General features: G+C 38.5%; 2 protein-coding genes across 2 annotated transcripts; one reads left to right on the top strand and one right to left on the bottom strand.

Moving 5' to 3' along the window:
• Nucleotides 1-1,456: 1,456 nt before the first annotated feature.
• cul4a (cullin 4A) lies at nt 1,457-14,000 on the bottom strand. Its single transcript, XM_038283917.1, has 20 exons — nt 13,391-14,000; nt 11,365-11,480; nt 11,108-11,211; nt 10,743-10,812; nt 10,589-10,662; nt 10,351-10,513; nt 10,187-10,276; nt 10,014-10,096; nt 5,904-5,971; nt 5,309-5,427; nt 4,704-4,896; nt 4,478-4,582; nt 4,269-4,379; nt 3,501-3,586; nt 3,305-3,412; nt 3,097-3,210; nt 2,915-3,020; nt 2,658-2,830; nt 2,387-2,539; nt 1,457-2,292 (listed from the first exon to the last, which is right to left on the bottom strand). The coding sequence occupies exons 1-20, from the start codon at nt 13,518-13,520 to the stop codon at nt 2,197-2,199; spliced, it is 2,262 nt and encodes a 753-aa protein (XP_038139845.1). The 5' UTR covers nt 13,521-14,000; the 3' UTR covers nt 1,457-2,196.
• A 507-nt stretch (nt 14,001-14,507) lies between these two features.
• tgfbrap1 (transforming growth factor, beta receptor associated protein 1) lies at nt 14,508-25,999 on the top strand. The gene is made up of 13 exons (XM_038283916.1): nt 14,508-14,746; nt 15,814-16,529; nt 16,744-16,938; nt 19,743-19,897; nt 20,421-20,503; nt 20,981-21,161; nt 21,271-21,431; nt 22,004-22,061; nt 22,147-22,290; nt 22,627-22,770; nt 22,972-23,128; nt 23,236-23,684; nt 25,215-25,999. Exons 2-13 carry the CDS (start codon nt 15,833-15,835, stop codon nt 25,401-25,403), a joined length of 2,613 nt encoding a protein of 870 aa, XP_038139844.1. The 5' UTR covers nt 14,508-14,746; nt 15,814-15,832; the 3' UTR covers nt 25,404-25,999.
• The last annotated feature ends 83 nt before the right edge of the window (nt 26,000-26,082 follow it).

Genomic DNA, 26,082 nt, shown 5'->3' on the forward strand with positions numbered 1-26,082 from the left:
GAAAAAAAAAGTCAGAATTCTGACTTTTTTCTCACAATTCTGACTTTAATCTCAAAATCATGACTATTTCTGAGAATTTTGATTTTAATCTCAGAATTCTGACTTTTTCCCTCAATTTTGACTTTAATCTCACAATTCTGACTTTTTTTCCCCCACAATTCTGACTTTAATCTCAGAATTCTGACTTTCGTTCTCACAATTCTGAATTTAATCTAAGAATTATGACTTTAATGTCAGAATTCTGACAGCTAACAAACATGTTAGTATCAAGCTGTAGCCATGTCTGTTTTAGAGATTAGCTCTCTTTTTATTAATCACCTTCTGCTCTTCTATTAATGAAATAGCATCATCGGGGACGCCTCGGGCACGTAGAAAGTCGCCTAATTGGATAATTTTCCACCAATCTGTTACTTGCCCTCTCAAACAACTCACATCTTTGTCGTGAAGCTGAGTGCTTCCACATCTCTTCCTTCATGGTGTCCATCTACATTAAGATCCAAAATTCTGAGATCATGTCAGAATTCCCATATTAAACTGAAATAAAATTAAAAAATCAGTCAACTTTTTTTTTTTTTCAGTGTCCCTAATCCTGTTCCGTACATAAAGACTAAGCATAATTAAAATTAAATGCTAAGTTAAATACACCTCTTGAAAAACCCCAAACCTATTCTCCACTTTTTTTTTTTACTTTTAATTTTTTATTTAATTACTAATTTTCTTTTTTTTCTCAATCTCTCTTTATAGATTATTTCTTTCCTTTTTTTTTTTGCATCTACATTTTTCACCATTATGTCTGGAAACAGCCTTTTCTGGTATGTCAGGGTTAGTATACCAGATTATTAGTATTGCCATATTTCTTCTATATGCTTTAAGAGAAATAATAATAAATAGGTATTTTAAAAGCAAAGAACTTAATTTCGATAATTGAGATTGAATAATTTGCAGGCTGAAGGGGAGAATTTTTTCCTTCATTTCTAACTCCATTTAATATTGCAACACAATCAGAAGAGTATAAAAGACTATAAAATGTTAAAACAGCTTAGTTTAATGTGCAGCATGGTGGAGAGGACCTGTGCAGAGCTTTGCAAGCTGCAACCTACATAACTTGAGGTCAGTCAGCTGACATCGTCATCAATTCACGAGGCCGTGCAAAAGCCCTACAGGAACGCAGAGGCTGCCTTAATGCTACTGTCCAACTCTTAGCAGCAGCCTGGTAAATTCTTACTGCAGCTGAGCTTCTCTTCACTTTATACACAGATGTAGGTAATGCACTTTAATGAAACCATATAGTTTGTACTTCTTCTGCATGGTTTAATATACTCCAGTTTCACATCTGTAAACTGTGCATCACTTCATGCTTTAGGCAGAAATCATCTTTACCCTATCAGGAAGTGTCAAAGCATGAGTTCAAGAATATATAAGAGTATTAGAAAGGGTTTTCACTGTTGAAAAAATATTTCCTCATTAAATATTCATTTATTCAAATTCTCATTTTGCACTCACAGTCCGATCTACAAAAAACATCAGCACGTGACATTGGACATTTTGGTCAAACATACTAGATACTGAAAAGAAAAATACACGAATGGATGGTCTGCATGTCATTTAAATGAGCTCGATCACATCATCTTTTTTTTTTCTCTCTCTCTCTCTCTCTCAAGACATCAGCAGCAGCTGCTTCTCAAACCAGTCAAGCATCCAATCCTGTCAGGTCGACCTTCAGCAGTTAGCACAGCCAATTAAAGGGAGAACACCTCATGAAGAAGAAAAACAAACCAATAAAACCCCCAAAAAGTTGTGACAAAACCAGTTATGAAATATAACAAGTGATTGATAATGTCATGTAAGAAGGAAAAAAAAAAACAATCAAGGAAGAAACAAAACAAAGGAAAGTGCTAGTAACTTTCAGATGAGTTTTACATTAGCGGATTAGTTAGCCGGAACCAACCATCATAGCCCAGTCCACCTATGCAGCCCAGTCTCAGAGTCCCATTAAGGAGATCACAGAATGGGGAACAGCACAGCCAAGTCTCTTGTCTCTCTGGAGCTCTGCGTTTTTCTGAACACTGCATCCAGGTTTGTGAATGTGAGGGACGAGACGGGTCAGGTGGCTGAGGAGCTGAATCCTGTGCCTGAGCGGTGGGCCAGCTGTGCGTCTGCTGTGAGAAAAAGCACGGCAGCTTTAGCGGCATCGCCTCAGGCCACGTAGTGATACTGGTTGGGAGTCTCCTTGTCACGCTCCATGTAGTCTCTGTCTATGAGCGACTCGATCCGCTTCTTCAGGTCTCCGGGCTGCGGAGAAGTCGGTAAAAAACAGCAGCAAAGTGAGATTTGACCACAATGAGAAGGAAAAAAAGAAATGAAGACACGAGGTTTAAGTCACCACCTTGACAGGAAACTTGAGCTGGTTGTAAAGCTCCGATACCAGCAAGTTGTGACTCAGCGTTTTCCTCATCTTCATGATTCGCACGACGGCAGCGTCGATCTGGTACTGCCTGTCCTGGAAAACGCGCTCTGTGGTGCTTACCTGCTCCTCCACCTGTGGAAAAAATAAAAGTTCAGGAAAAAAAAGTAGATTCTTTGTTTAGAATGCAGTTTATTTGTTGAAAAGTAAAAATAACAAACAGTTCAAATACAATAAGTTAAGAGGGACTTACGGTTTCCTTCATTTGAATCTGGTTAATCTTGATGCGAAACAGTTTGTGTTTAAAATCGTTGTTGAAATTGAAGCGATCTCCATCTTCCACGTCTTTCCCTCGAGGGTTTTTGTTGAGGACGCGCGCTTTCCCACAGGCCAGTGACTGCAGCGTTCGCTTGAGCTCGCCCTCCTCTACGCAAAACAACAGAGACCATCAGTGGAAGCCACAGACACCTCCTCTCACAGCTCCCCTACAGATTTAAAGACATGTGTAACCTATTCCTGTCGCAGCATGGATCTCCTCCATGCTGAATTCCTCCCCCTCGTTAAACATCAGCAGCACCAGAGTTTGGAACAGGGAAACCTGCAGCTCCTTCTTCCCCTGTGGGACAAAATATTTACTTTAATCAGATGTTTTGTCCATAACTCAGTGCTCTGTAAGCCGTTCAGACTCTCACCTCTTTAAACTCTGCCTTCAGGACAGCATGGCCCAGTGTGGGCTGCCACTGCAGCTTCCTCCCACTGTGTTTACCCAGGTAGAACAACTTGAACACTTCCTGTAGTTTCACCATCTATCAAGAACACACAAACGCATCAGCTGATTGACTGACTGCAGTTATTAAAGCAAATCCTATTACTGGGCTAACAAAGCACAATTAATCTAACCTCTGATGGCAAATGAACCTCCATAGGGGTATATGAAGGCCAGTAGCCCATAGTGAGGATGTTAACGGTGAGCTCAATCATGCTTGGTTCACTCTGGTTCTGCATATACTGAATAAAGAAAATTAAAGCATAAACATGTAAATGTGTCAATGACACCAACCATTTTCTATTAAAGGTGTTCAGATCATTCTGGTACCTGTTTGAACTGGATCATGATGTCTTTAGACAGCTCCATGTCCTTAAACATCCCCTCAAGCTTACTAGTAAAGGCTGCACCGCATTCTGCAAAAAAATTAAATAAAAATTTTACAGCTTGCATGTTTTGTACGCCAAAAACACCCGACTCAGACTATTGTAGGATTTAGCTACTCTATTAAGGCTTCAGATTTGTTAAAATCAAATAGTTACAGTTAATCTACAAATAAAAACGAAAATTTTTTCGGGTTTCTTCACTACTTTAATGTATGTTATTCAGATTCTATGTGACATAGAAACATAATAGTGGGTATATTTGTTGAGTGTAGAGAAAAATGAGATGTTTCGCATTAGCTTATAGTGGAATACATTTGTGTTTAACCATCTTAATCGGTGATTAAAGCTCCAAATTTTCTAAGGTATGATCTGCTAAATTTAAATAGATCTATATTTTATCAACCCTTCTGCAGTCAGAAGGTTTATAGCAAATCTTTGAACATCTGATTAATGCCCTCCCTGATAGGCCTGTCAGTTTTGATGAAAAGTCCTGTTTGCAGATGACCTGTAAACTTTTCTTAATGGATTTAATTTAATCTGCAGCAGAGAAACAGAGGTAGAATCCCAATGGACTAATAGATATTTTCCTTTTATTTGTTCTAACTTGCAGTTATGAACTACTTTGCAATGGTTTATTACATGGTTTTCATTTGTCTGGAGCAATAAGCTACACACCCAGGTAAAAATACGACTGGCGGGACTAAAGACTCACCATGTTTGAGTTTAGAGAGCATGGACTTCTCCGCATCAACAGAGGCACTCTTACCAACCAGCAGACGCTTGGCCAAATCCTTCTTATAAAAAGCCTCAAACACGTCTTTCCCTGTATGAAGGAAAGCAGGTTTAGTCAGTCTTGTCACTGATGTCTGACTGTAATGGTGCAGTAAGATGAAAGGTTGATTCCTCTGAGGTCTAACAGACCGTGAATGAAGCGGAAGATGATCATTATCTTGTCCAGGATTCTCTCCAGTTCCTCCTCTGTCGCCTCTTTGTTTCCAGCTCTTAACTTAGAATCCACATATTTAGCTGGAAGAGAAGCAAAAAGACCAACAAAAGATCTTATCAAAGACCAGAACTAAGCGAGAATTAAAACAAAATGGACCGTGTTGAGATTAAAGATGATTGGAATATTATTTTCTTTACCCACCGATGAGCTCAGCAGGCTTGTTGGGTCTCTTGTTGATGAAGGTTTCAAAGGCCTCCTTCATGGCGTTGATGAACGCCTCGTTACGTGCAAAGCAGCTCTGCACCACATTGTCCATCTTGTCCTTAAAGTCCAAAAGCTCTTGGACCATGTCCTTGTCTTTCTCTGGTGTGCAAACGATCTCTCCCCCAAATGACTGCAATCAGATGGTTTATTTCTATTTTTCTGAGACACAGACTGGTCTAATAAATACGTCTAAAGCTGTGTCCAAACGTCCGCCCTAACCATTAAATTTCGCTCCTTATTGGTCACGTAACTCCACCTCTCCGCAAGGTGCCTGCACCATCTTTGTTATTAGTCGCTACTACAACCCTACAATCCCACGATGCTTTGCGAGGAGAGCTCTTGCAAAGCATTCCAAGATATATCTGCTCGTCTACTGACCATGGATGATCACTACTTTTCAAGCTGCATTGTGGGAAATTTCAAGTCCACTACCCGTTTCATCCACTAGATATTCGGACACTCATTTAAAATGGTGTAACTACTATATAGTGATTAGGGCAGACGTTTAGACGCAGCCTATATTACGTCATTCATGTGCAAACCTTAATGTAGTCCCTCCAAAACTGCAGCAGCGTGGGCAGTCCACCTTTCACTTTACTGAAGAGCTGGTAGAGGAGGGCCAGCTCAGTAACACGGTTCTCATTGAGTAGATTACTCAAACCTAGCATAAACACATAAAGCCACAGCAAACATTTTAGTTTCTTTCTTACCTCAACAGCTCATAGATGTCAAAATAAGTACAGATTAAAGCTCCTCTGAGGGATCTAAACAAATAAAAGCCACATGTATGTATCTTTGTATGAACAAAGGCTTTAAGAACTTAAGAAAAGCAAAAAAAAAAAAAAACAAGAAACAAAAAAAAATCAACCAAACATGATTTAACTAATCAGAAGCCAAACAAAGACGTTCTGATTGCAGGACAGTGGGACATGTTCTTATTCTTCTGAGGACGCAGACTGTCTTCTAGTCTGATGCAGAGGCAAAAATCAGGTGTTTTTTAAGACCACAGATCAAGTTCCAAGAACTCACACCCTTATACAGTTAATAAACTTCTGACACAGCTCTGAAGAAAGTGAAAACATTGATGAAAAATATCAACACATCTGACGGGATGATAATAGAGTCCTGCTGTTGTACCTTTTTGTAGAATTGCATTCATATGTTCTCCTAAAAGTTGCTTCTCCACACAGCAGATCAGAGGTTTCCTGTAAAATAAGACATACATTTCATTTCAAAAACTACAAAAGTTTAAGACAAGAGGTTGAACATGTTTTATGTCAAATAAAATATGTTTACAGGGTTCAGTATCAGTCTCTGGCTTAAAAATGGCTCTATTACTACTCCTACAGTGCTTAGAGAAAGAAATATATCAATAAAATACCAAAATAAAATAAAAAATCAGTTCACTATTCACTCAAAAGTTGAAAATGAGTCTAAATACATTGATAAACATGAGCACTGATGTCAGGCTGAAATAATCATTCATATTAGTAGAGCAAACTACTGCAGCACCACCTGGTCTGGTTTTCCCTTTTCCATCAAGAAAACATTTCAGGATCATTGCTTCAGAAGCAGAGGTGGGTATTAACTAGTTACATTTACTCCGTTCCATTTATTTGAGAAACTTTTTGAAAAAAAAAAAGCACTTTTAGTAGTTTTACATCATTGTACTTTTTACTTTTGCACTAGTAAATGTATGATAATGTTTCTCAATTGAGCAAAAGGTCTGGCTACTCCATCCATTGTGAGTAGCTTCACTTAATGAAAACAAGCTCGCTTTAAACAAATATGCACCATTAAGAGAAAGACTTTCTCCTTTTTTGTATTCAAGGCTCATTGGCTGAACGTTATTTTCCATCTGCTGAGTCTGCCAGTATAAACACAGTATACGATAATTTAATCTATTCTTAAATACTATAACTATTGTTTTTACAAATGTTATGTTTGTTTTATGTTTTTACTGTGTAATCACTCTATGTTTATTTTTTATTCTTCCTTCTTATTCTTTTAAACACCAGAATTTGTATGTCACTTAATATCTTGTGTAATTTTACATCATTTTGTAAAATATTAAATCAGTTGTTATGGTGATGAGTAGTCAGTAGTTCAGTTACTCAGTACTTGAGTAGCCTTTTTACCAAATATGTTTTACTGTTACTTGAGTATTTTCTTCAAAGGTTACTTTTTACTTTTACCTAAGTGCAATCTTTAGATACCTTTAGATACTCCGCATCTAGTCAGAAACTAATAGACTCAAGAAAAGTTTATTTTCCAAAGCTGCAAAGGCAATCATCTCCCTGCTGGCAGTAACAGAACATCTCTCCTTAAAATCTACTGCACTTCCAGCCCATTTAAGCGCAAGCTGCATTTTATATAAATACTACATGCTACAATCCATAAACATGTGTTTCTATGTTCAACTTTCAATATATTCTAAGGATGTTTGTCAGTTTTTTTCTATAAGTGTTATTAACCCATGTCTGTGTTTTTGTACATGTGAATTTAGAGCTGGTGGTTCTCACAAAAACTATGATCATGGAGACATAATGAAAATAAAAACTCTTGATTCAGCTATGGCGACATTAGGGTCAGATCAGGGTGGTAACCTTCTGCCTGCAACTAACCCAGGTTTATGTGTGTTGGGTCAGGGAGAGAGGTATATGTACATACCATAAACTTCATTGTTGTTATAATTGTGATGTCATCACTCAATTTTTTTCCCATCCAGATGAGTTACACTATCAGCTTCTTGCTAATGGAGCTTACTCTCCAAGCATGAATGTTTACGCTATTGTAAAGTGTAGATCTTAGCTTACAACAGAAATGGGGCTGCTTCTGCCCACTCTTGTTTGCTCCATCAGTGATGTTGACAACAGCCCGCATATTTATGTCGCACCAGCTACAGCTGTGTAGTTGGCTAGAATGTTGCCTTTGCGTTTTGTCTGGATTGGTTGAATTGTGTGATTGACAGATTAAAGATAGGAATGATAGAAAGTTGGCAACTACAGAGTAAAAAGCAAAAGCCTAATAAAATAAGTCCAGGGCGGGTGCAGGTGTCACTCTGGGGTCAGGGGGCACGACCCGCCCACGCCAGGACTGTTCATTATTGGAAGTAAACTAATTGGCAGCAATTGTTTCCCCCTCCTGTTCTATAATTTTTTATTTTTTTCCCTATCACTTCACTTTATAAATGCCCTTTGTCCATAAAGAATCCTTTGGATTCACAGTTTGAGCTCCAACCCCATTAACTATTTTATAATAGTGTTTTTGGATAATTATCATTGAAGATGTGTGAGTTTATCACACCCTGGTATTGGCTGCCTGTTGCGCGTCAGAACTGATGTTATAATCTAATTCGGACAGTTCCTCTGTTTGGATATACCGGGTACAGTTATAATCTTCATTCTGTACATGGCAAAGATTTGGGAATGGAATGAGAGCGGTGTCCTTCAGCTAAGAACGAAGCCTAATTTTTAGATAAGGCTGGAGCCATGGATGTCTAATCATCTGCTAACGTCTGATGTAAAATATGATGATGTGGCAGACTGGAGATGTATAAAATGCCTTCTTAGCTGTTAATTGGGGCCACTTCCTGAGATGTGAGCCCGGAGGTAAGCAGCTGCATTCCGTATATTCTAAGCAATTTCTCAGATACGAGTAAGATTACGATTTCTATCAGAATCTGTTGTCATGTCTCCTGGTTATTTAATACATATAAGTTATGAAATGTTACTTAAAGAGTTTGTCACAAGTGATCTCTTTTCAGGGAAAAAGAACCGGAAAGATTGAGCATCAGGGTGCATACACAGAGCCTATCTTTAACAAAAGTAAAAACAAAGCCCTTTCTGGACATGTCTACCATTAAATATGAGTGAAAGCAACAGAAAGGCTGTGCCAGCAGCGGCTCCGTTTAAATCAGGGGTCTGCAACCTGCAGCTCCGCGGCCACAAGTGCCTCTCTAGACACTTGGCAATTAGCTGGCTTTCCAGCTAATTCTTTTAAATATTTTAATTGAAAATTGCATTAAATTTCAAAAAAAGAATTGATTATTAAATATAACAGAAATGTATTATTTAACCTTTAATAAATGTAATTTCTTTTTCGTTTTTTTTAGCAACCCATTCAAAACATATTTATTCTCTTTTTGCACATTTTCCCCTTAATTTTATAACCTAAAATTTCAAATGGCACAGAGGTTATTTCCAAAGGACAATATCCTGTGGTAAATATTTATCAAATATGGTCTTATATATATATATATATATAAAAAAATAAATGCATGTAATGTTTGCGCCTCTAAACAAGTTGTTTTGGCAGGACTGGAGTCAATTATGTCTCTTAGGATTATCATTCGGGGTTGCAGACCCCTGGTCTAGACAATCTATGATTATAGGATACATTTCTAAAACTAAAGCAGGAAGTACTCTTTTTAAGATGAAGATTATCAAATTTTACCACATTTTAGTGCAGGGTACATTAAACATTTATCATCCAAAAATTATTTTCAGACTCCAATTTCCAGAGTTCTCTGTCCCTTTTGGCCCAAGTAAGAAAGGAGGGACAGACAGGTTAATGAAGGGGGGTCTAATTCCAGCAACTAGAACGTTTAGATCTCTCAGCTCCAACAATTAAATAATCAAATGAATCAGGATTAAATAACTGGGCCATTAGCAGGATTCTCTAGAAATCAATTCCTGCTGAGGAGATAGCTAGTTTTGCGCTGATGCTATTTTTTGGCCTTGACACCGACACCTGGTTGTGTAGTATTGGCCAATACTGATACTATCTGTTTGAAATTGATCTGTAGGTGTGTGTGTGTATATATGAAGAACTACATACTACTTGGGTGTAAAATAATTCCCATCATGGCTTTGTCAAGCTGCTGCCTACCTTTGTGAAGCAGGAAAAATAATACGAAGTAAATCCAGTAGAATTTTTTATTGCCAACCTTGAATTGATGACAATAGCTGAATAAACTTTTGGCTCTCAAAACGGTACAGATGCCCTATTTTTCAGTAATCGCCGATACTGATACCACTATTTTAGTGCTGGATCAGGGCCCTGCCCGATACTGGTATTGGTGCAACACTAGAGATAACTCAGTTTTTATTCAATTGTGTAGCCGTGTGTACAGATATAAGGGCTGCAGGACACTAGGATCTTTTAATTAAACTCTGGATATTTTTCCCCCTAAGACGGAACTGATTTAATTGATGGATGACTGAACTAAACCGTCATGGATCTTACTGTGTGCTCTGGTCGAGGTAGCTCACAATTCGATCATTCTCCTCCTCTAAACGGCGAGCCACATGGTGCAGGCATTCAGGCACCTACGAACATATAAAAAAAGATAAATTACTGAAATGTGAAGAAAGATACAGGCGATCAACGTGGCCAGTTTCATGAGACGATCCACTCACATCTCTCTCCTGCATCAGCCGTTGCCCCTCAGCAGCATAGAGACGGTTTGTTTCTGTCAAAAACCTCTCCTCAAAGCAGTCCTTATAAACCTTTGAAGATGGAGAACACAACGGTCAGGACTTGAACAAACAAAGCCTGAAGCTGTTTACGGGACATCCGATACCTGCAGGTCTGACAGCATGCCCAACAGACTCCGCAGCAGACTGCGATCCCCAGTCTCCCCATTTCGCTCCAACTCTATCTGCTCCAAAATGCCCTCCACCGTTCGCTTCTGAATCGCCGCGTCGCTCACGATGTGGGTGCGGAACAGCTCCAGCCCCGTATCCCTGCAGCCAACAGATCAACATCATCATCTGCCTGACTGCATGATGGAAAAAACGAAGAAAGCTAAGAAACTTTACCAGATGGAGGGGAGGAGAGAGTTCTGAAGCACGTATGTTCGATCCAAGAAGAGAAAGATGCTTCGGATCATTATCTAAAAATAGAGAAATCGATTTATCAGCGCGGATTAACTGAAGACTTCTCTTAGCCTAGGCATTCAGACTCCTTACTTACAGTTTGCCTGCAGTGGTCCTGCCAGCAGCGATTCATTCGCTTCAGGAAGGAAAGGTTGTCCAGAGACTCTGTGAGCTCCAGGTTAAAGGGAAAACCACAAAAAACAACTTTCTCTCATTTTAAAACTCTAGCTTTTAATCCTTGACTTTAAAGCATGTGAAGGAGGCAGCCGATATAATGAACACAAAGTGGAGATATGGTTATAAAGCTGCACATTTATCACATGAACTACCTGATCCCACAATTTATAAAACATCAAAATAAAAATGTAAAAAAACATCTTACTACCTCTGTGCTTTCTAAATGTTTTTTCCAAGGTGTCCTGATGAGGTTATGGATAAAAAATAAACACAGAAAAAGGATATTCTCTGAACTGGTGAATCTGGGCTCGCACGTGGTCTTCACACACCTGACACAGCTGCTTGTACAGCGTGGGGGAAACTTTGTAGGAACACAGGTTCTCCACAGCCTTTTGTCAGTGAGACGTTTGAGAAGAGTCACAGCAAAATAAACAAGAAAACAATCAGACACAACCTCAGCCTTCTCCACAGAGACGTTCTGAAGCAATTTTAATATTCAGTTTCCGATTTTGCTCAACAGCTTGATCCATAAACACACCAACCTGATAGAGCTCTTCCAGGTTGTATTTGATGGAAGTGCTGTTCTGGATGGCGCTCACCGCATCGCGGAGCTTCAGCCATGTGTCCTCTGTGTAGTTCTCTGCTAGTTTTGGTCTGTCTGTTAAAAAAAACACACACAAAAAAATACATTTTAATCACACAATTAACAAAAGCAGGAAGAAGAAACAACTTTTACTTTGTAAAAAATGCTGTGACACCTATTCAATGATTTTATAACTGATTATTATTAAATGACATTTTATTAAGAACTTAATTTCTCAAAAGATATCTCCGGCATTCATAGAATATTTATTAGGACAGCAGCTAGAAATTTTTCTATTGATTATTTTTTCTATTTATTGACTAATCTTATATATTTTGAAGAGTTTTGTGTTTCTTACAGCTGTAAGTAGGGCTTCATTCAGCAAATGTTATGTTTTAGTCTGTGAACCATTTCTCTATGTAACGATTCGAACTGATTACCAGTTGGTCATTTAATAATAGATTAATCATGATTTCAATAATTTCAGTTCCAATAATTATTTCTGCCTTGATATTCATTAAAGCTCAAAAACATATTGCTATATACACTTAAAATATTCCGTCTCAGTGGGATTTTCATAACATCTGTACAAATGAACCTGTTTTTCTCTCATATTTACATCCTTTATCTCTAAAAAGTTTAAGCTTTTACAATTTATCAAAACTTTAAATGGAGAAATCCACCCAGCTGCTTAAAGACAATCACAGACGTATGCTGCACAAGTAAAAGAGTCCTATGGAAAAATAACCTGGAGTAAAATACATCATTTTAGAATCTTTATTTTCATACTAAAACTGGCAATCATTTTGCTAATCGATTAATCTGATGATTGTTTTTTTTTTTATCAACAATCGGAGAGTAAAAAGTTAATTTAAAAAGATTTTCAATACAATTTAAACCACATGAAACTAAAACTTTTTCATTTGAGCAGTTCTGGGGACAGATAGAATAGAATAGAAAATCCATTTATTGTCCCACATGGGGGAAATTCTGCTGTTTACAGCAGCAAAAAGATTATAGAAAAAATGGTCACACAAATGTAGACCTTAGAAAAATGTATAAGAATAACATAATAGTGAAGAGTTACAAAATAAACAAATACGGTACTATAAAGTGTTTTAACAATATATTGACTATATTTTATGAAGTTTTTTTTTATCTTTAAGAGGATTGCTCTGTCAGCTAAAGGTATGTTTCAGACTAATCAGTTAACAATTAATCGATTACTATATTATTCCATGAATATTTCATTAATCGATTAATCGTGATTATTCTGATTAACTGTTTCAGCCCTAGACTAAATTGAATGGCACTCTATATAATTTCCACACAATGATTGCAAATAATTTCTGCTACCAGAAATATTTGAAAACAGACAAATATTTCTTTCTTCAAAGCGAAAGAAATATTTAGAAGCCTTCTTTCAGCCAGCTGGCAGGTAGTGCACAGGAACTATCTGTAGCAAGAGGAAACTAGCACTCTGGTTACTCTGGTTTTGTTCTTCCTTCATCTCCATAAAAAAAAAGTCTGTGCATTGGTTGCAACAATATGGCAGAAAATATCAGATGTTTTGAGACCAGGATTATTTTAAATTGAAGGTTTTAAGTCATTTATACAACTGTTGTTTCCCTGGAGTAAAGGTTTCCACAGGGAGGTGGCCTATTTAATGCTGTAAAGTTGTTCTTCCTTTTAGCTGAGAGCCAGCAAGCCAGAGATCTTTTGCATACCAAAACGAAGGTTGATGTTTTGTTTTTTGTAGAAATTAAAATGCTTAGAAGGAAAGTACAGAGCTGATTGCTTTGAAATGTGAATCACATCAAGAAAAACAAATCAAAGACAGGCCATTGCTTGTTTATCTAAGCATGGAACAGAAATGTTACTAACTTTTCAAGAAACATCCCCAATAAATAAAACCTTTTGCAGCATGAGCCCATCCTCAGCCCCCTGTAGCTGATGATGATCATAAAGCCCCTCAGTGACGGTACCTTTGAAGTTTTTGATGACTATTTTTTTGGAGGCGCCTGTTTTTCCTGAGGTCCTGGCCATCCCGTTGGTGCTGTGCTCGGTCAGAGCAGAGAAGCTGGCCCTCTTGTCCTGTCGGGTGTCCTCTGCCATTATCAGATTAGCGCTTTGGCTTACCGCTCTATGCTTCACAGTGTTTTTGCTTAGTTACTGCTGGATTCTTCTGTTGCCTTTTTTTGTTTTATCGCTTTTAGCGATGCGGTCCGTTAGCTGAACTAGACGGCCTTTAGCCAGCACAATATGAGCCCTATTTAAAGCACAGAGAAAGCAAAAACGACACGAATGAAGGTGGAGAAATAAACTATAGAAAGCTAAGTAGACACACAGCTAGCTAACTGTTAACTGAAACTGCAGCACACTTCAGCGACCAGTTTCCGTCCCATTCGCCACTTTTATAGCTTTGTAGGCTAGTCCATGTCAGTGCGGACTATATACGGATTTAAACCGGTTTGGTTAATAAGTTGGGCAAAAGAAAAAAAGAGCTCCATAGTTAGAGCTGATATATCAGACTCATGCTGTTGGTAGCTGTCTTTACCATTTAGCTAGCTAGCATAACAAAATGGCTTTTCTCAGACGGGTTCACTTGGATACATGCGTTCAAGAATAACTCGGATTTTTGCGATTCGTTATAGTTTGTCATTTTTTTTACTTGTGCTAAAAAGTTGGCCCCCATTTTAGCAATACTTTTAAATGCCAACTTTATATCCCCTACTTTACAGTTAAGAAGCATAAATACATACTGTACTTAGAAGTAAGCCTACTTAATTTTATTTTCTTAATGATCATAATGAAAATATCTCTAATTTACAGTTTCACTCATATTTACATCACACCTACATAAATAACATGTTCAAAAATAATACACGTCTTTTGTTGTCCCAATTTGAAAAGCAGAGGAAATGTGGAATATATTTTTTGTTAGAGGTTTATCGTAGTTGTAAATAAGAATCTGAACATTTCAGCTTTAGGTACATTATCTGATTTTTTTTTTCTTTCTGACTTTCATAGTTATATATTTGGCTAGCAGCATCATTGCCGTGGTAACATGTTGTTTTCATGTTCGTTGATAGATTTCCGCCTTTTTTGGGTGGCCTTGAACGCACCTGTGTTCCACCTGCAGCTAGCTGAGCTTCAGATGGGAGGATAGGGAAGGACCCGACCAGTAAAAGCGCAGATTTCCTCAGCTTGCCTCGGCCCCTACTCTTGGGTACCATGGTGTATATTTTTAGAAACCTCGCATGGCGATTGCATTCTCCATATTATTAGGGCTCGCCTGTCGGTGCCGATTCGGCCTGCCGTCCTGAGCGCTCTCTGCAGCGGTAGGTATCCTGGCTGCTAACGCCGACAACTCCTCCATAAACTCGGCAAAAGGGAGTTGTTCTGATGACGATCAGATCAAGGGAAGTGAGATGGACTGGATTTATGTGAATTTTTTCACGCAGACATGTTGAAATGAAACATCTGCACTGAACACAAAACGAACAAGTCCCGTTTTTAGTAGTATCAGGGAAAATCCAACAACTATATATTAAACAGTTAGCTTTAGCCTGGCTAAGTCTGCGTAAGCTAGTGGTAGCATAACCAGTTTTTCACGGATTAAAATACAACCAGACACCCAAATTTAATCGCTTTACACAAGTAATAAAATTTAAATAAAATACTTTATCACCAGATAGTTTCTATTAACTATAAGACAACTTTCTTGCCGTTATTAAGCGCTTGGTTTCGGAAGCTAACAGGAAGCTAACACCAATCCCAAAGTATTAAACAGATTCTCCCTTTTTTTTCCTCTATAATTTTTTGTCTTGGATATTTTTTGTTTATAACCGAAAAACAGCATATATATACACAGGTATATAATGTATATGTTTTTATATCAATGGTTTAACGGTCAGGAAGTGCAGAGTCACGTGCTTCATGTGTTGAAATCTGTCACTCATTAGATGCCATTTAAAACAGACTGTTAGATGGAAGACTGGCAGGCTCATGCAGAATGGATCAGAAACACTGAGATAAGGAAAGATTAGAAACATAAACTGGTCAGATGGTATGAAATTATTGTTTTATGGTGCTGTTCTAATTAGAACTGCAATATTTTATTTTTTTAATAATAATGAGTATCATAAAATGATCAGGTTTTACCTCTTGTGCTACAGCTTTAACTGACCTGTTTGCACTGTTTAGATTAATTTCTTAGATGCACAAAAGTAATATTAAAAGGGTCTGATCTACCTGACAGTAATAGTCATTTCCAACACAAATGACTCATCAGGTATATCACATGATCTTGGCAGTGATTCAGGATTTTTACTATATGCAGACCTTAAATCAGTCATAGCTGCAGTTGTGTTGATGTTTGATTGTTTGCTTTGTATTTGCTTTTTAGTCTAGATGCCGTGGCTGAGATGAGTGTGAAGGCTTTTGAGCTTGTCCCCGCTGTGGAGCGTGACCTCCTCATGGGCGACAAAGCTCGCATCAACATAGAATGCATCGAGTGCTGCGGCCGGCACCTGTACGTGGGCACCAATGACTGCTTCATCCACCACTTCCTGCTGGACGAGGTCACTTCCTCCAAAGGCAGATTGAGCTACTCGGCCCAGAAGCTGCTTCACAAATACCTCGGCCTCAACAAACCGGTTGCTGAGCTGCACGCCGCCTCCGCTTTGGAGCGTCTGATAGTGCTTTGCGACGGCATAGTGTTCCTCGTCGACATGGTGACTCTGGAGTCTGTTCCCTCGGCAGCTGGCGGCGGGGTGAAAATCAGAGGCGTGACTGCGTTCTGCATCAACGAGAACCCCGTTAACGGGGATCCGTTCTGCGTGGAAATGGGCGTGCTGTCATCCAAGAGGAGGACGGTTCAGATCTACATGGTCTATGAGGACAGAGTGCAGCTGGTCAAAGAGGTGAACACTCCTGAGCAGCCCGTCGCCGTCAGCATCGATGGATACTTCTTGTGCTTGGCCCTCACAACACAGTACATGATCCTAAACTACAACACAGGAGCTTCACAGGACCTCTTCCCTTACAACAGCGAGGAGAGGACACCCATTGTGAAGAGGATCAGCCGAGAGGAGTTCCTCCTCGCAGCTCCTGGGGGTCTTGGTAGGTCTAATATGGCTTGAAATATTTTTCTGCAGGGGAACAAAAAAGGTTATCTAAATATGATTTTAAATTGATTTTAATTTATTATACAGTGTAGTTTCTGTTCCCGAAGATTAAAGTTTTGTATGGTGAAGTTTGTTTCTGCATAAAACATAGTTTAGATGTTTCCCCCCTGCTTAGTAAAGTTTTTTATTTCATCTGCCCCCTCTTCCAGGGATGTTCGCTAACGCAGAGGGCGCATCACAGCGGGCTCCGGTTAATTGGTCCGAGAGTGTGATGGCTGCTGCTGTGTGTTTTCCATATGTGGTGGCTCTGGATGAGAACTTCATTACCATCCACAGCATGCTGGACCAACAACTGAAGCAGACGCTCTCATTCAGAGATGGACAAGTTCTACAAGATGTCGAAGGTATCCTGACTTAATCCTTTGGATCCGCATCTGGATTTTTTATAAGAACAGAAACGCTTCTTTCTTTACATATAAAGGCAATGGTTTTGTTTTCTTTAAGGGTAGATTTGATATCTCTGCTCCTTTCAGGCTTTAAGTCTAAAAGCCGCAGCGTCTTACCCAGAAGGGGCAAAACGTTGTCCAACAATAAACATCCTCATGTTTGAACTTGTGTGAAAGAAATGATCAAATCAAAAGATTTTACACTCATCTTTGGGGGAATTGTCGTGTAAAAAAAGTATTCATCTATACAGTCCAGTTTTTTAAATCAAGATCAATGGATTTACTCAGTCAGTACTTTATTTTACTTTGCAAAGTAAAAAGAGAACAAGACAACATAAGGCCCTCATTGCATGCTGTTCAGCCCTGTTCTTAATAGACAAAAGTTTGTCTCCCTTACTTACAATAATGCAAAGCAGTCAGAGTCGAAACAAATTGTAGACGCTTTGGTTAAACAGTAAAATGTTTTAATTAATAAACCTTGAGAAGAATGTGGCTTGTTATGGGAGTAAGTATTTCTTGTTCCAAACACTCCTTTCATTCAGAAATTTTCTGGCCTTGCAGGTGAAACAGACTAAATAAAAAAATGTTCAGTAAGCAAATAACATAAATCAATATATGAAATAAGAAATGAGTACAAATCTAAATTTTCCCTCCACATTTTTGCCTCTTTTAAATATAAAATGACATTATCCTAGTGTAATTAAGTATATAAAAAAAAAGGGAAATCAGTGAATGTATGTAGAGAAAAGTAAGAACTAACAAACTAAAAATATATGTAACTATTAATAAATATATGATAAAAAAAAAAAACATTTGCAATCAAGCCAGTGGACAATGTTAATGAATGATTATGAAACAGTAAATGATTATACAATCAAACAATAAATCAAACGCAGATTAAGTTTAATCTGAAAAAAAAAAAATATATATATATATATATATATCGGAACCTTTTTAAAACTTAAAGAATAAAAAATAAATAAATAGTAATTTCAAATCATAAATGGTTAAGATGAAAATTACTCAGATGATTAAACTTGTCAAAGAAATCATACATTTTTTCATTTTAGATTAAATGTTTTCTCAGTGTCTAAGCCAAAAGGAGCATTTCTGCTCCTGTCAATTTTTTGGATTTTTTTCTTTGAGGAGGAGGGTTCCCAAACGCTTTAGCCTGTAACCCCTGAAATAACAATACAACAGTTTCTAAAAATACAAAGAATTACTTCTCTATATTTATTTAAAACTATAAAGGGGATTAAACATCATGTTTAGGTTTTAACATATTTTTACTTACTTATTTTAAATGTATATTTTGATAATAAGATGGAGTATTTCATTATTTGATTGTGGATTTTACAGTTTTGTAAATATAACATTAGAATCATGTATTAGATAAATAATTGAATAGGAATGGAGCGATATTAAAATGAGAGCTATTATTGATATCCCTTAATGATATAAAAGCTGTTGAGCACCATTAAAAGAAAAACCTCCACACTGACAGTATGTTTATGTTTCAGATTAACTCCCACAATTCTTTACTTCATCACTATCACACCACAAAAATCAACACCCCAATCAAAAAGTGGATCCAGTTTCACCCATCAGTCCGATATATTTCAAACTAATAATGATGTTAATACTGATATATCATGATCATGCATCCCATAAATAAATATCACATCTACTTATTTAATGGGACATTTACATTAATGTATTTTATGATATATTTTGCTCATCAGAACTGTAGTTCCTAATCCACTTTGGGAACTTCTGACCTTGACGATGGAATCTCAGGTTCAGTGACTCAGAAAATGAAAATATTACACACAAAAAATTCTCCCGATTTTACATTTTTGCAGCTCTTCTTTTATTTTGTCAAACTAACTAACCTTTCACAGCCTATTAAACTAGACCCACCCACCAGCCGGCAAAATCATGTGGTCTAGCCTCGATCAATGCCCCAGGCCCTAGAACTGGAGGGCAAATCACAACGCAGAGATCTGTTTTGAATATTTGGATGCAAATTGTGCGAGGGTTTTAGGGTGCATAACACTGGAGAAAGCATAACAAGGAAGATGGCAACAGCTATTGAACAGTTCTCGTTTGACTGAGTTTTGGAAGGATTAGACTTGGGGTTTTCGTTGAAACGTGAGCATGAAGTGGCTCTACGCTCATTCATTTTTAAGAAGGACGTATTCGCCGTTTTTCCAACAGTCTGTTGCGCTTCCTACATCACATTCAGGTGCGTTCATTGGTCAGAGCGTTGGCCAATAGGTACACAGATAGCAGTTTGAAAAAAAACGGGTTGTTCTCATCAACAATCTTCCGATGTCTCTTTAATCGGGGCCAAACTAAATTACACATTTAATCTCACATTTAATCATGTTTATCAGGCTAAACTTTTGACGCCTTCATAGAAAGGATTATTGATCATAATGGTGAACTCTTTGTTCATTAAATGTCCTCTAAATCCAGGAGGTTGCACCTGAACTTTGAAAACTAGGTTTGCACAGATCTACCAGGGATATTTAAAGAATGTCTGCTTTGGAGCTGTACTAGAGAATGGAGTCATTCCTGTCAGATTTCGTCCAGTTTGCCATCAGGTTTTTTTTTTTTTTTTTTGTATGATAAAAAGGGATTTGTCTTTAGACCAAGAAACTTTGCAAAAACTTGATTAAAAGGAATTGTAGCCAGTCTTCTCTTTGTAAGTCCAGCTGAGTGGTCACAGCCTGAATCTGTGATGGTTGTGTGTGTTTTAGGGAAGGTCATGCTGGCTTCCACTAAGGCTGTGTACGTCCTGGTTCCTCTGCCATTGGAGAGACAGATTCAAGACTTACTGGCCAGCCACAGAGTGGAGGAAGCACTGGTCCTAACAGAGGGAGCACAGAGGAATATTCCCAAAGACAAGTTCCAGGTAAATATCTGGAGTATGTTAATGTTTCATAAACTTGGCAATAGAAAGTAAAGCCGAAACCTGAACAGGTGGATTAGAAAATAGAAGATAAAAGGTCTGGCCTAAAATAACTATTAATACCAAGTGGAATGTATCTGAATGCTTTAGGTATTATAAAAGGCTAAAGAAGTGAGTGAAAATATAAGCAATGACAAAAGTAAAACCCTTAGCCATCTTCTGATTATATTTCTGCTGTCATTAAAGTAAAATGTAAGGAAAGACAACAGACATTTTTTTTTATTTCTTGTCTTTATGTTAAGTGTATGGAGGCGTTTAGAACAGCTTATTGAAAAATGACATTTTTATTATTATGCAGCAGTCTGTTCGTTGTTCTCCCAAATTACTTACTTTTTTCTGTTTCCTGTGAACAGCAGCATCTGGTTAGTGATGTTTTCATTGTTGACCTGAGCAAGAGAAACAGTTTGACAGATGATTTAAGAAGTAAAATCTGTCACTATTTCTGCTTTGTTGACACTTTCTCCAGATTTTGCACAGAAGAATCCTTCAGCAGGCCGGGTTCATAAAGTTTGGTCAGCTTCAGTTCCTGGAGGCTAAAGAACACTTTAGGTAAAAGCTAGTCGTCCATTTCTGGATGTCTTCACCGGTTTTCCCTCCCTTATTACTCCTCCCATCCATCTGCGACTTGAGTCAAAAAATCAAATATAGATTTTCCTAAATGGTTCTTTTTTTATCTAATTCATAAACTTGTATTAGATTAATCCAGTCCCTGCATTCTTCATTTCAAAAATATTCCAGAAGTTATTATTGTTTTGATAAAAATCAAGATTTTTCCTATCCTGTGACTTCTTTGTTAAATATTTATTAGATTATATAAACTTTTTGTTTTTGTTTTTTTGTTTACAGCTCTAAAGAGGAGGACATTTTAAATAACATATATTTGTCTAATATAGATCTTAATCATTTTTTTTTGTTTTTTTTTTTTTTAGAAATTTCCAGTTTTGATGTATCCTTCTCTCCTCCTTCTTTGTCTTAAACTTTTTTATGTTTTCCTGCCTCTCATGATCCTTTCTTTCATTTTTTCAGAAAGGGTCAGCTGGATGTGCGGGAGCTCATATCTCTCTACCCCTTACTGCTCCCAGCTTCCTCGTCGTTCATGCGCTGCCACCCTCCTCTTCACGAATTTGCGGATCTCAACCATCTGGCGAAGGGTGACCAGGGAAAAGTGCTGCGATGCAAGAACTTCCTCATCAGTTATTTAGGCGAGGTAACGCCTTCTTCAGCCCATCTTTCTTGCAGTTCAGTAATGTGTGACACTGTTCTGTGTTTTTTTTTTTTTTTTTTTTTAACTTCCCGTCTCTCTTGAACACGTTCAGGTTCGCAGCACGGACTTGGTGAACGGCTGTAGAGACGACGTGGACACAGCTCTGCTGAAGCTCTACGCCGAGCAGGATCATGACAGCCTGTTGGATCTGCTGGCTTCAGACAACTCGTGCCTGCTCACAGACAGCATTCCATGGCTGGAGAAATACCACAAGTGTGTATGCCTACAGGATTATTCCTGGAAATAAAATCTGGCTACATATTGGGTTTTAAACAAGTAGAAAAAGGATGCTAAAGGAAATAATGGAAAATAAAGTTGTATTTCTCCTAACAAACGGTTGGATTGTGAGCTGCAGACATAGGGGTGGACATTTTGATCCTAAATGTTTAGACTCTGTTATCTAAATGCACATTTCTTAACAGCAGCTTAAAGCACAATTCTTCTGCTTTATTTGTTCATCAGCTTTATAAAGAGCGAGGAAAATTAATATTAATTATTCTCAGGAAGTCTTTGTAAACTGAGGAAATTGGCATATGGAGTTTCAGTGGATGATTAACGAAGGAATCGGTTTGATCTTTTTTCATTATTGCAGTGATAAAATTGACCAATTCCTGAAGGACTGTGTGAGTCGGGCCTTTGGTGGATAAATACTCCTCATTGTCCCTCGCTGTTAATTAGCTTCCCGATGAAGCTGTTAAATCCACGTCCAGTTCCATCAGGCCAGTTTAATTACTGCACAGAAATGTAATCATGTGTTTGACTGAACTCGCTCTTTTATTTCTCAGATATTTTGCACTCGGGCTTCTCTATCATTTTAACGGTCAGGACGCAGCAGCACTGCAGGTTTGCACATCTTCATTGTTCCGAACCGAAATGATTAAAGCTGCAGCCTGCAGCGGATGGTCACCCCTCCCTCTCTGTCTTTTAGCTGTGGATTCGTATTGTTGACGGTGAACTGCGCGACTCCACCAGATCCGATCTGTATGAGTACATTGTGGACTTTCTCTGCTGCTCTTCCAATATGGAGATTGTGTGGAAGTATGCAGACTGGGCCTTGCGGAAGGATCCCACCGTAGGTTCCCCAAAAATGTAACTGCTGTCTGATTTTTGAAGCCGCTCAACCCAAACTTTACCTTTTTTTCTGGGAGCCTCTATTTTTCTAGTTTCCATCCATAATATATATTTTTTTTGTTCCTCATTCATTATTACTACTAAATCTCTTTAGCAAACGTTTATATTTATGTTTCTGTCTGAACTGAAAATGCAAAAGAATAATAATTTGTATTAAAAATGCAGATATTAGGAGTATTTAGGAGCAGTATAAAATGCAGTATTTAGAAGTAAAATCATATCCCTCTCCTCAGACTGCAGGTTTTAATCTTTCTGATAGATTTTTCTTTCTTTATAGAAAGGTGTTCACATCTTTACCAAGAGGCCTGTCTGCAAAGGTGGATCGGAGGTGAACCCAGATGAAGTCATCGCCTACCTGGGAAAGCACAGCCAGGCTCTTCTTCTGTATCTGGAACACCTGGTGTTGGAGAGAAAAATCCAGGTTAAAAAATTTGCTTTTATTTGGGGATACAGCTTACAGGAAGATGGAAAGAATTCTTGTTTATATAAAAAAAAAAGGGAGCAGCAGTTTGATTACTTGAAAACCACTGTATTGGATATTTAGATCCTAGTTTACATGCAGAGGACTGCAGTGGGTGGATTTGACCTTTTTAAGGTTGTTTTCTTCTTCTGGTGCCTTCAGAAAGAGAAGTTCCACACACATTTGGCTGTGTTATACCTGGAGAGGGTGGTGTCGTTGTTGAAGACGCCTAAGGATGAGGACCAGCTGACCAAAGCCAGAGAGAAGCTCCAAGCCATGATCAGGGAGTCTCATTTATACCGTGTACAGTTTGTTTTAGGTAATAAAAGCATTTAAAGATAAAGTAAAAACATTTCTGTTTTAAACAGAAATAAGAGCTTTGTTCAGGTTTGAAATTGTGTTTTTGTTTTTTTTAACTTTGATCAGGTAAAATGGAGGGCTGTGAAGAACTTCTGCTAGAGCGTGCAACACTACATGGGAAATTAGAGGAGCACGACAAAGCGCTGCATATACTGGTGCACAAACTGAGAGACTTCCCGTCCGCAGAGGCCTTCGTCGTCTGGGCCTCGTCAGATCGAGATCCGCTTTATCGGCAGCGGCTGTTTCACCTTCTCCTCGGGGTCTATCTGCACGACGCCCCCTCTGGAAGTGGCGGCAGCAGTGAGATGGAGATGGCGGCTGTGGATCTCCTAAACAGGCACGGCGAGGTGTTCGATGCCGTCCGCGTCCTACGGATGCTCCCAGAAAACTGGTCCTTGCAGCTGCTGAGGCCTTTCTTAAACCGAGCCGTCAGGGCCAGCATGCACGCCAGCCGTACGTCCCAGATCGCTTTGGGACTCGCCCGCTCTGAGAACGTGCAGCTGCTGCATGACAGGGTGAGCGACACGAAATGGCTGGGACTTGGTTTCTTTATTATCATTCTTATTCATGAGGTCAGACACTGATCATTTTAATTAGGTGGATGGGTGAGTGAAAACTTTTGTCACTGTAGTTTAGGATTTTATGAAGTAAGTTTAATACTTTCCTGATTTATTAAAAAGTCTGTCATGTTCCTGCCGGGAAGCACACCATGAATTAATTTATACCGTCACACATCAATCAACGTCAAGGAGGTGGGACTTGGGCTGCTCCCATGTTGGGCTGCTTCTCAACCACCGTCATAAGACGACAACTTCTTGGTTTTCTTTTTATTGCAAAGTCAATATTATTGCTAGAATCGCAGATATACTGTATTTATTTCCAATTTTAAAGGTATAATCGAGAATTTTTGCAAATTTTTTTCTCTCCACTTAAAAAAAATGCAAATTCCTGTACCCGCTCCGTAGAGGGAACGTCTACTAAACCAGTGCAAGAAAATCAACGAGCCCATTTCTCCTCGTGCACGCTCTGTTTAAAAGTTACTGCGCTAATAGTTCATACAGGCATACTGTGTCTGAATGGCCGCACTGACCTCTAAATCCCTCAATCACTATATAGAGCAGGGACTTTATAGTGAACTCAGTTAACTGACCATTAGGACAGATGATCACTGCTTTTTACTACTCTTTGGTCACGTAACTACCCCACCGCACAGTGCATGCACCATCTTATTAGTTGCCGCTGTCAGGTAGCAAAAGCCTATGGCAACAGCGGGTTGCTGTGTCAGCAAATCCCAGAATGCTTTGCGAGAAGAAATCTCCGTGCAAAGCATTCCGGTATATATCTGCCTCTTCTGTGGCCTTTCTTTTCTTCTCATACACTTTGTAGACACATTTCCTCTTACGACCCTCTGCCATTTTCAAAGAAATGCGGAGAGAAAGGTGAGCTTCAATGACTGGCTGAAACCGTAGCTCACCATACATATACACCTGAATGTGAGCATGCGCAGAAAAAGATACCTAAGTGGGCGAGCACGTAGGACGACCTTATGTAAACATACTACAATGATTGACAATCAGGTGGACCACTTATTTAGACGATCCACCAGGAATTTAAAGATCGTCCTCTATACCTTCAATAAATTAATGACACATAAAGAAATAATAATTTGATAAGTCATTTATTAATTGTGTTTTATTGTGCCAATGTGGTGTAATCTATATCAGTACCTATTAGCATGATGCAGCTTCTGATAACAAGTTGCTGTAAGATAGAATGCGCCATGCGATCAGCTCTCTGGGCAGGAATTTAAACCTGGGTTGTTACCAATTGTAAGGAAAGGTTGAAAAACACTGTAGCCTCCCTCTAATTATATGTATTTCATAATATTTTTCTAAATATATCAGTAAGTGTGGCATATCGCAAATAATCAATGAGTAGACATTTTTATTTATTCTAAATAGTCATAGCTTCATTAAATCTGACTTAAAGCAAGTTTTTCTCTTTGGTTTGTTATTTATTTTTTTATTCTACCCCCTCTTCTACAGTTGAAGGAGCGAAGGAAACCTATTTTTGTGTCAGAGAAGAAGGGATGCCACCTGTGCCACAACACCTTCAGCGAGCCAAGCGTGGTTTGCCTGCCAGGGGGAGTGCCTGTCCACGTCCACTGTGCCGCGCAGAGAGTGAGAGACTCTCCCACAAAGAGACAGTTAACTAATAGCAGCAACCATACGTGAGATTAGACATTTCACACTACAGTCTGGTGTTTGACTGGAGGAACCGAGCCACACCTGGAAGAACTGAGAGCCTGGATGGGCTGCGGCCTTCTAGGAGAACAAGAAGCACAGATGAGAAACCAGTTTGGAGGGAGGAACGCGAGGGAAGGTGATTCAGCGCGACCGCGTTGAAGAACGGATTCCTTGGGCTGTTTTTTTCCTGTGCTGCGATGCTACATGTTCAGACTTGATATTTGAGCTCCTTTTCTTTCTGTGTCTGTCTTACAGAGTTAAAGCTCCAAATTATGAAAAAATATATATATAACAGAACAGGATTTTTTTTAATACTTTTCCAAATATTTTGGAATCATGAAATAATACTAAAACTGCTTCGGTTCTTGTTCAGTCAGGTTGCCTTGTTATACTGTCCTAATGTGTGCACAGTCGTTAGGTCTTCATCTGGAATACAACAAAAACATTCTTTGTTTTCTGTCTTTTACAAGAGATGGCGTCTCTGCAGCCCTTTCCTCCTCCTCATCTAGAACATCAGGTGTTTGTTTCAGTGTTTTACTTGGTAACCTGCCATGAACAGTTGGATCCGACCTACATTTTCATTTTGATCTGCTTAAAAAAAGAACCTCATCACCTGTGTAATCTATTTGGAAAGACCTGGTGAAGTCTTAAAGATTGTTTGTGGTCA

This window comes from Cyprinodon tularosa, unplaced genomic scaffold (assembly GCF_016077235.1).
Source record: "Cyprinodon tularosa strain WSP-4 unplaced genomic scaffold, ASM1607723v1 ctg197, whole genome shotgun sequence".
Classification (NCBI taxonomy): Eukaryota; Metazoa; Chordata; class Actinopteri; order Cyprinodontiformes; family Cyprinodontidae; genus Cyprinodon; species Cyprinodon tularosa.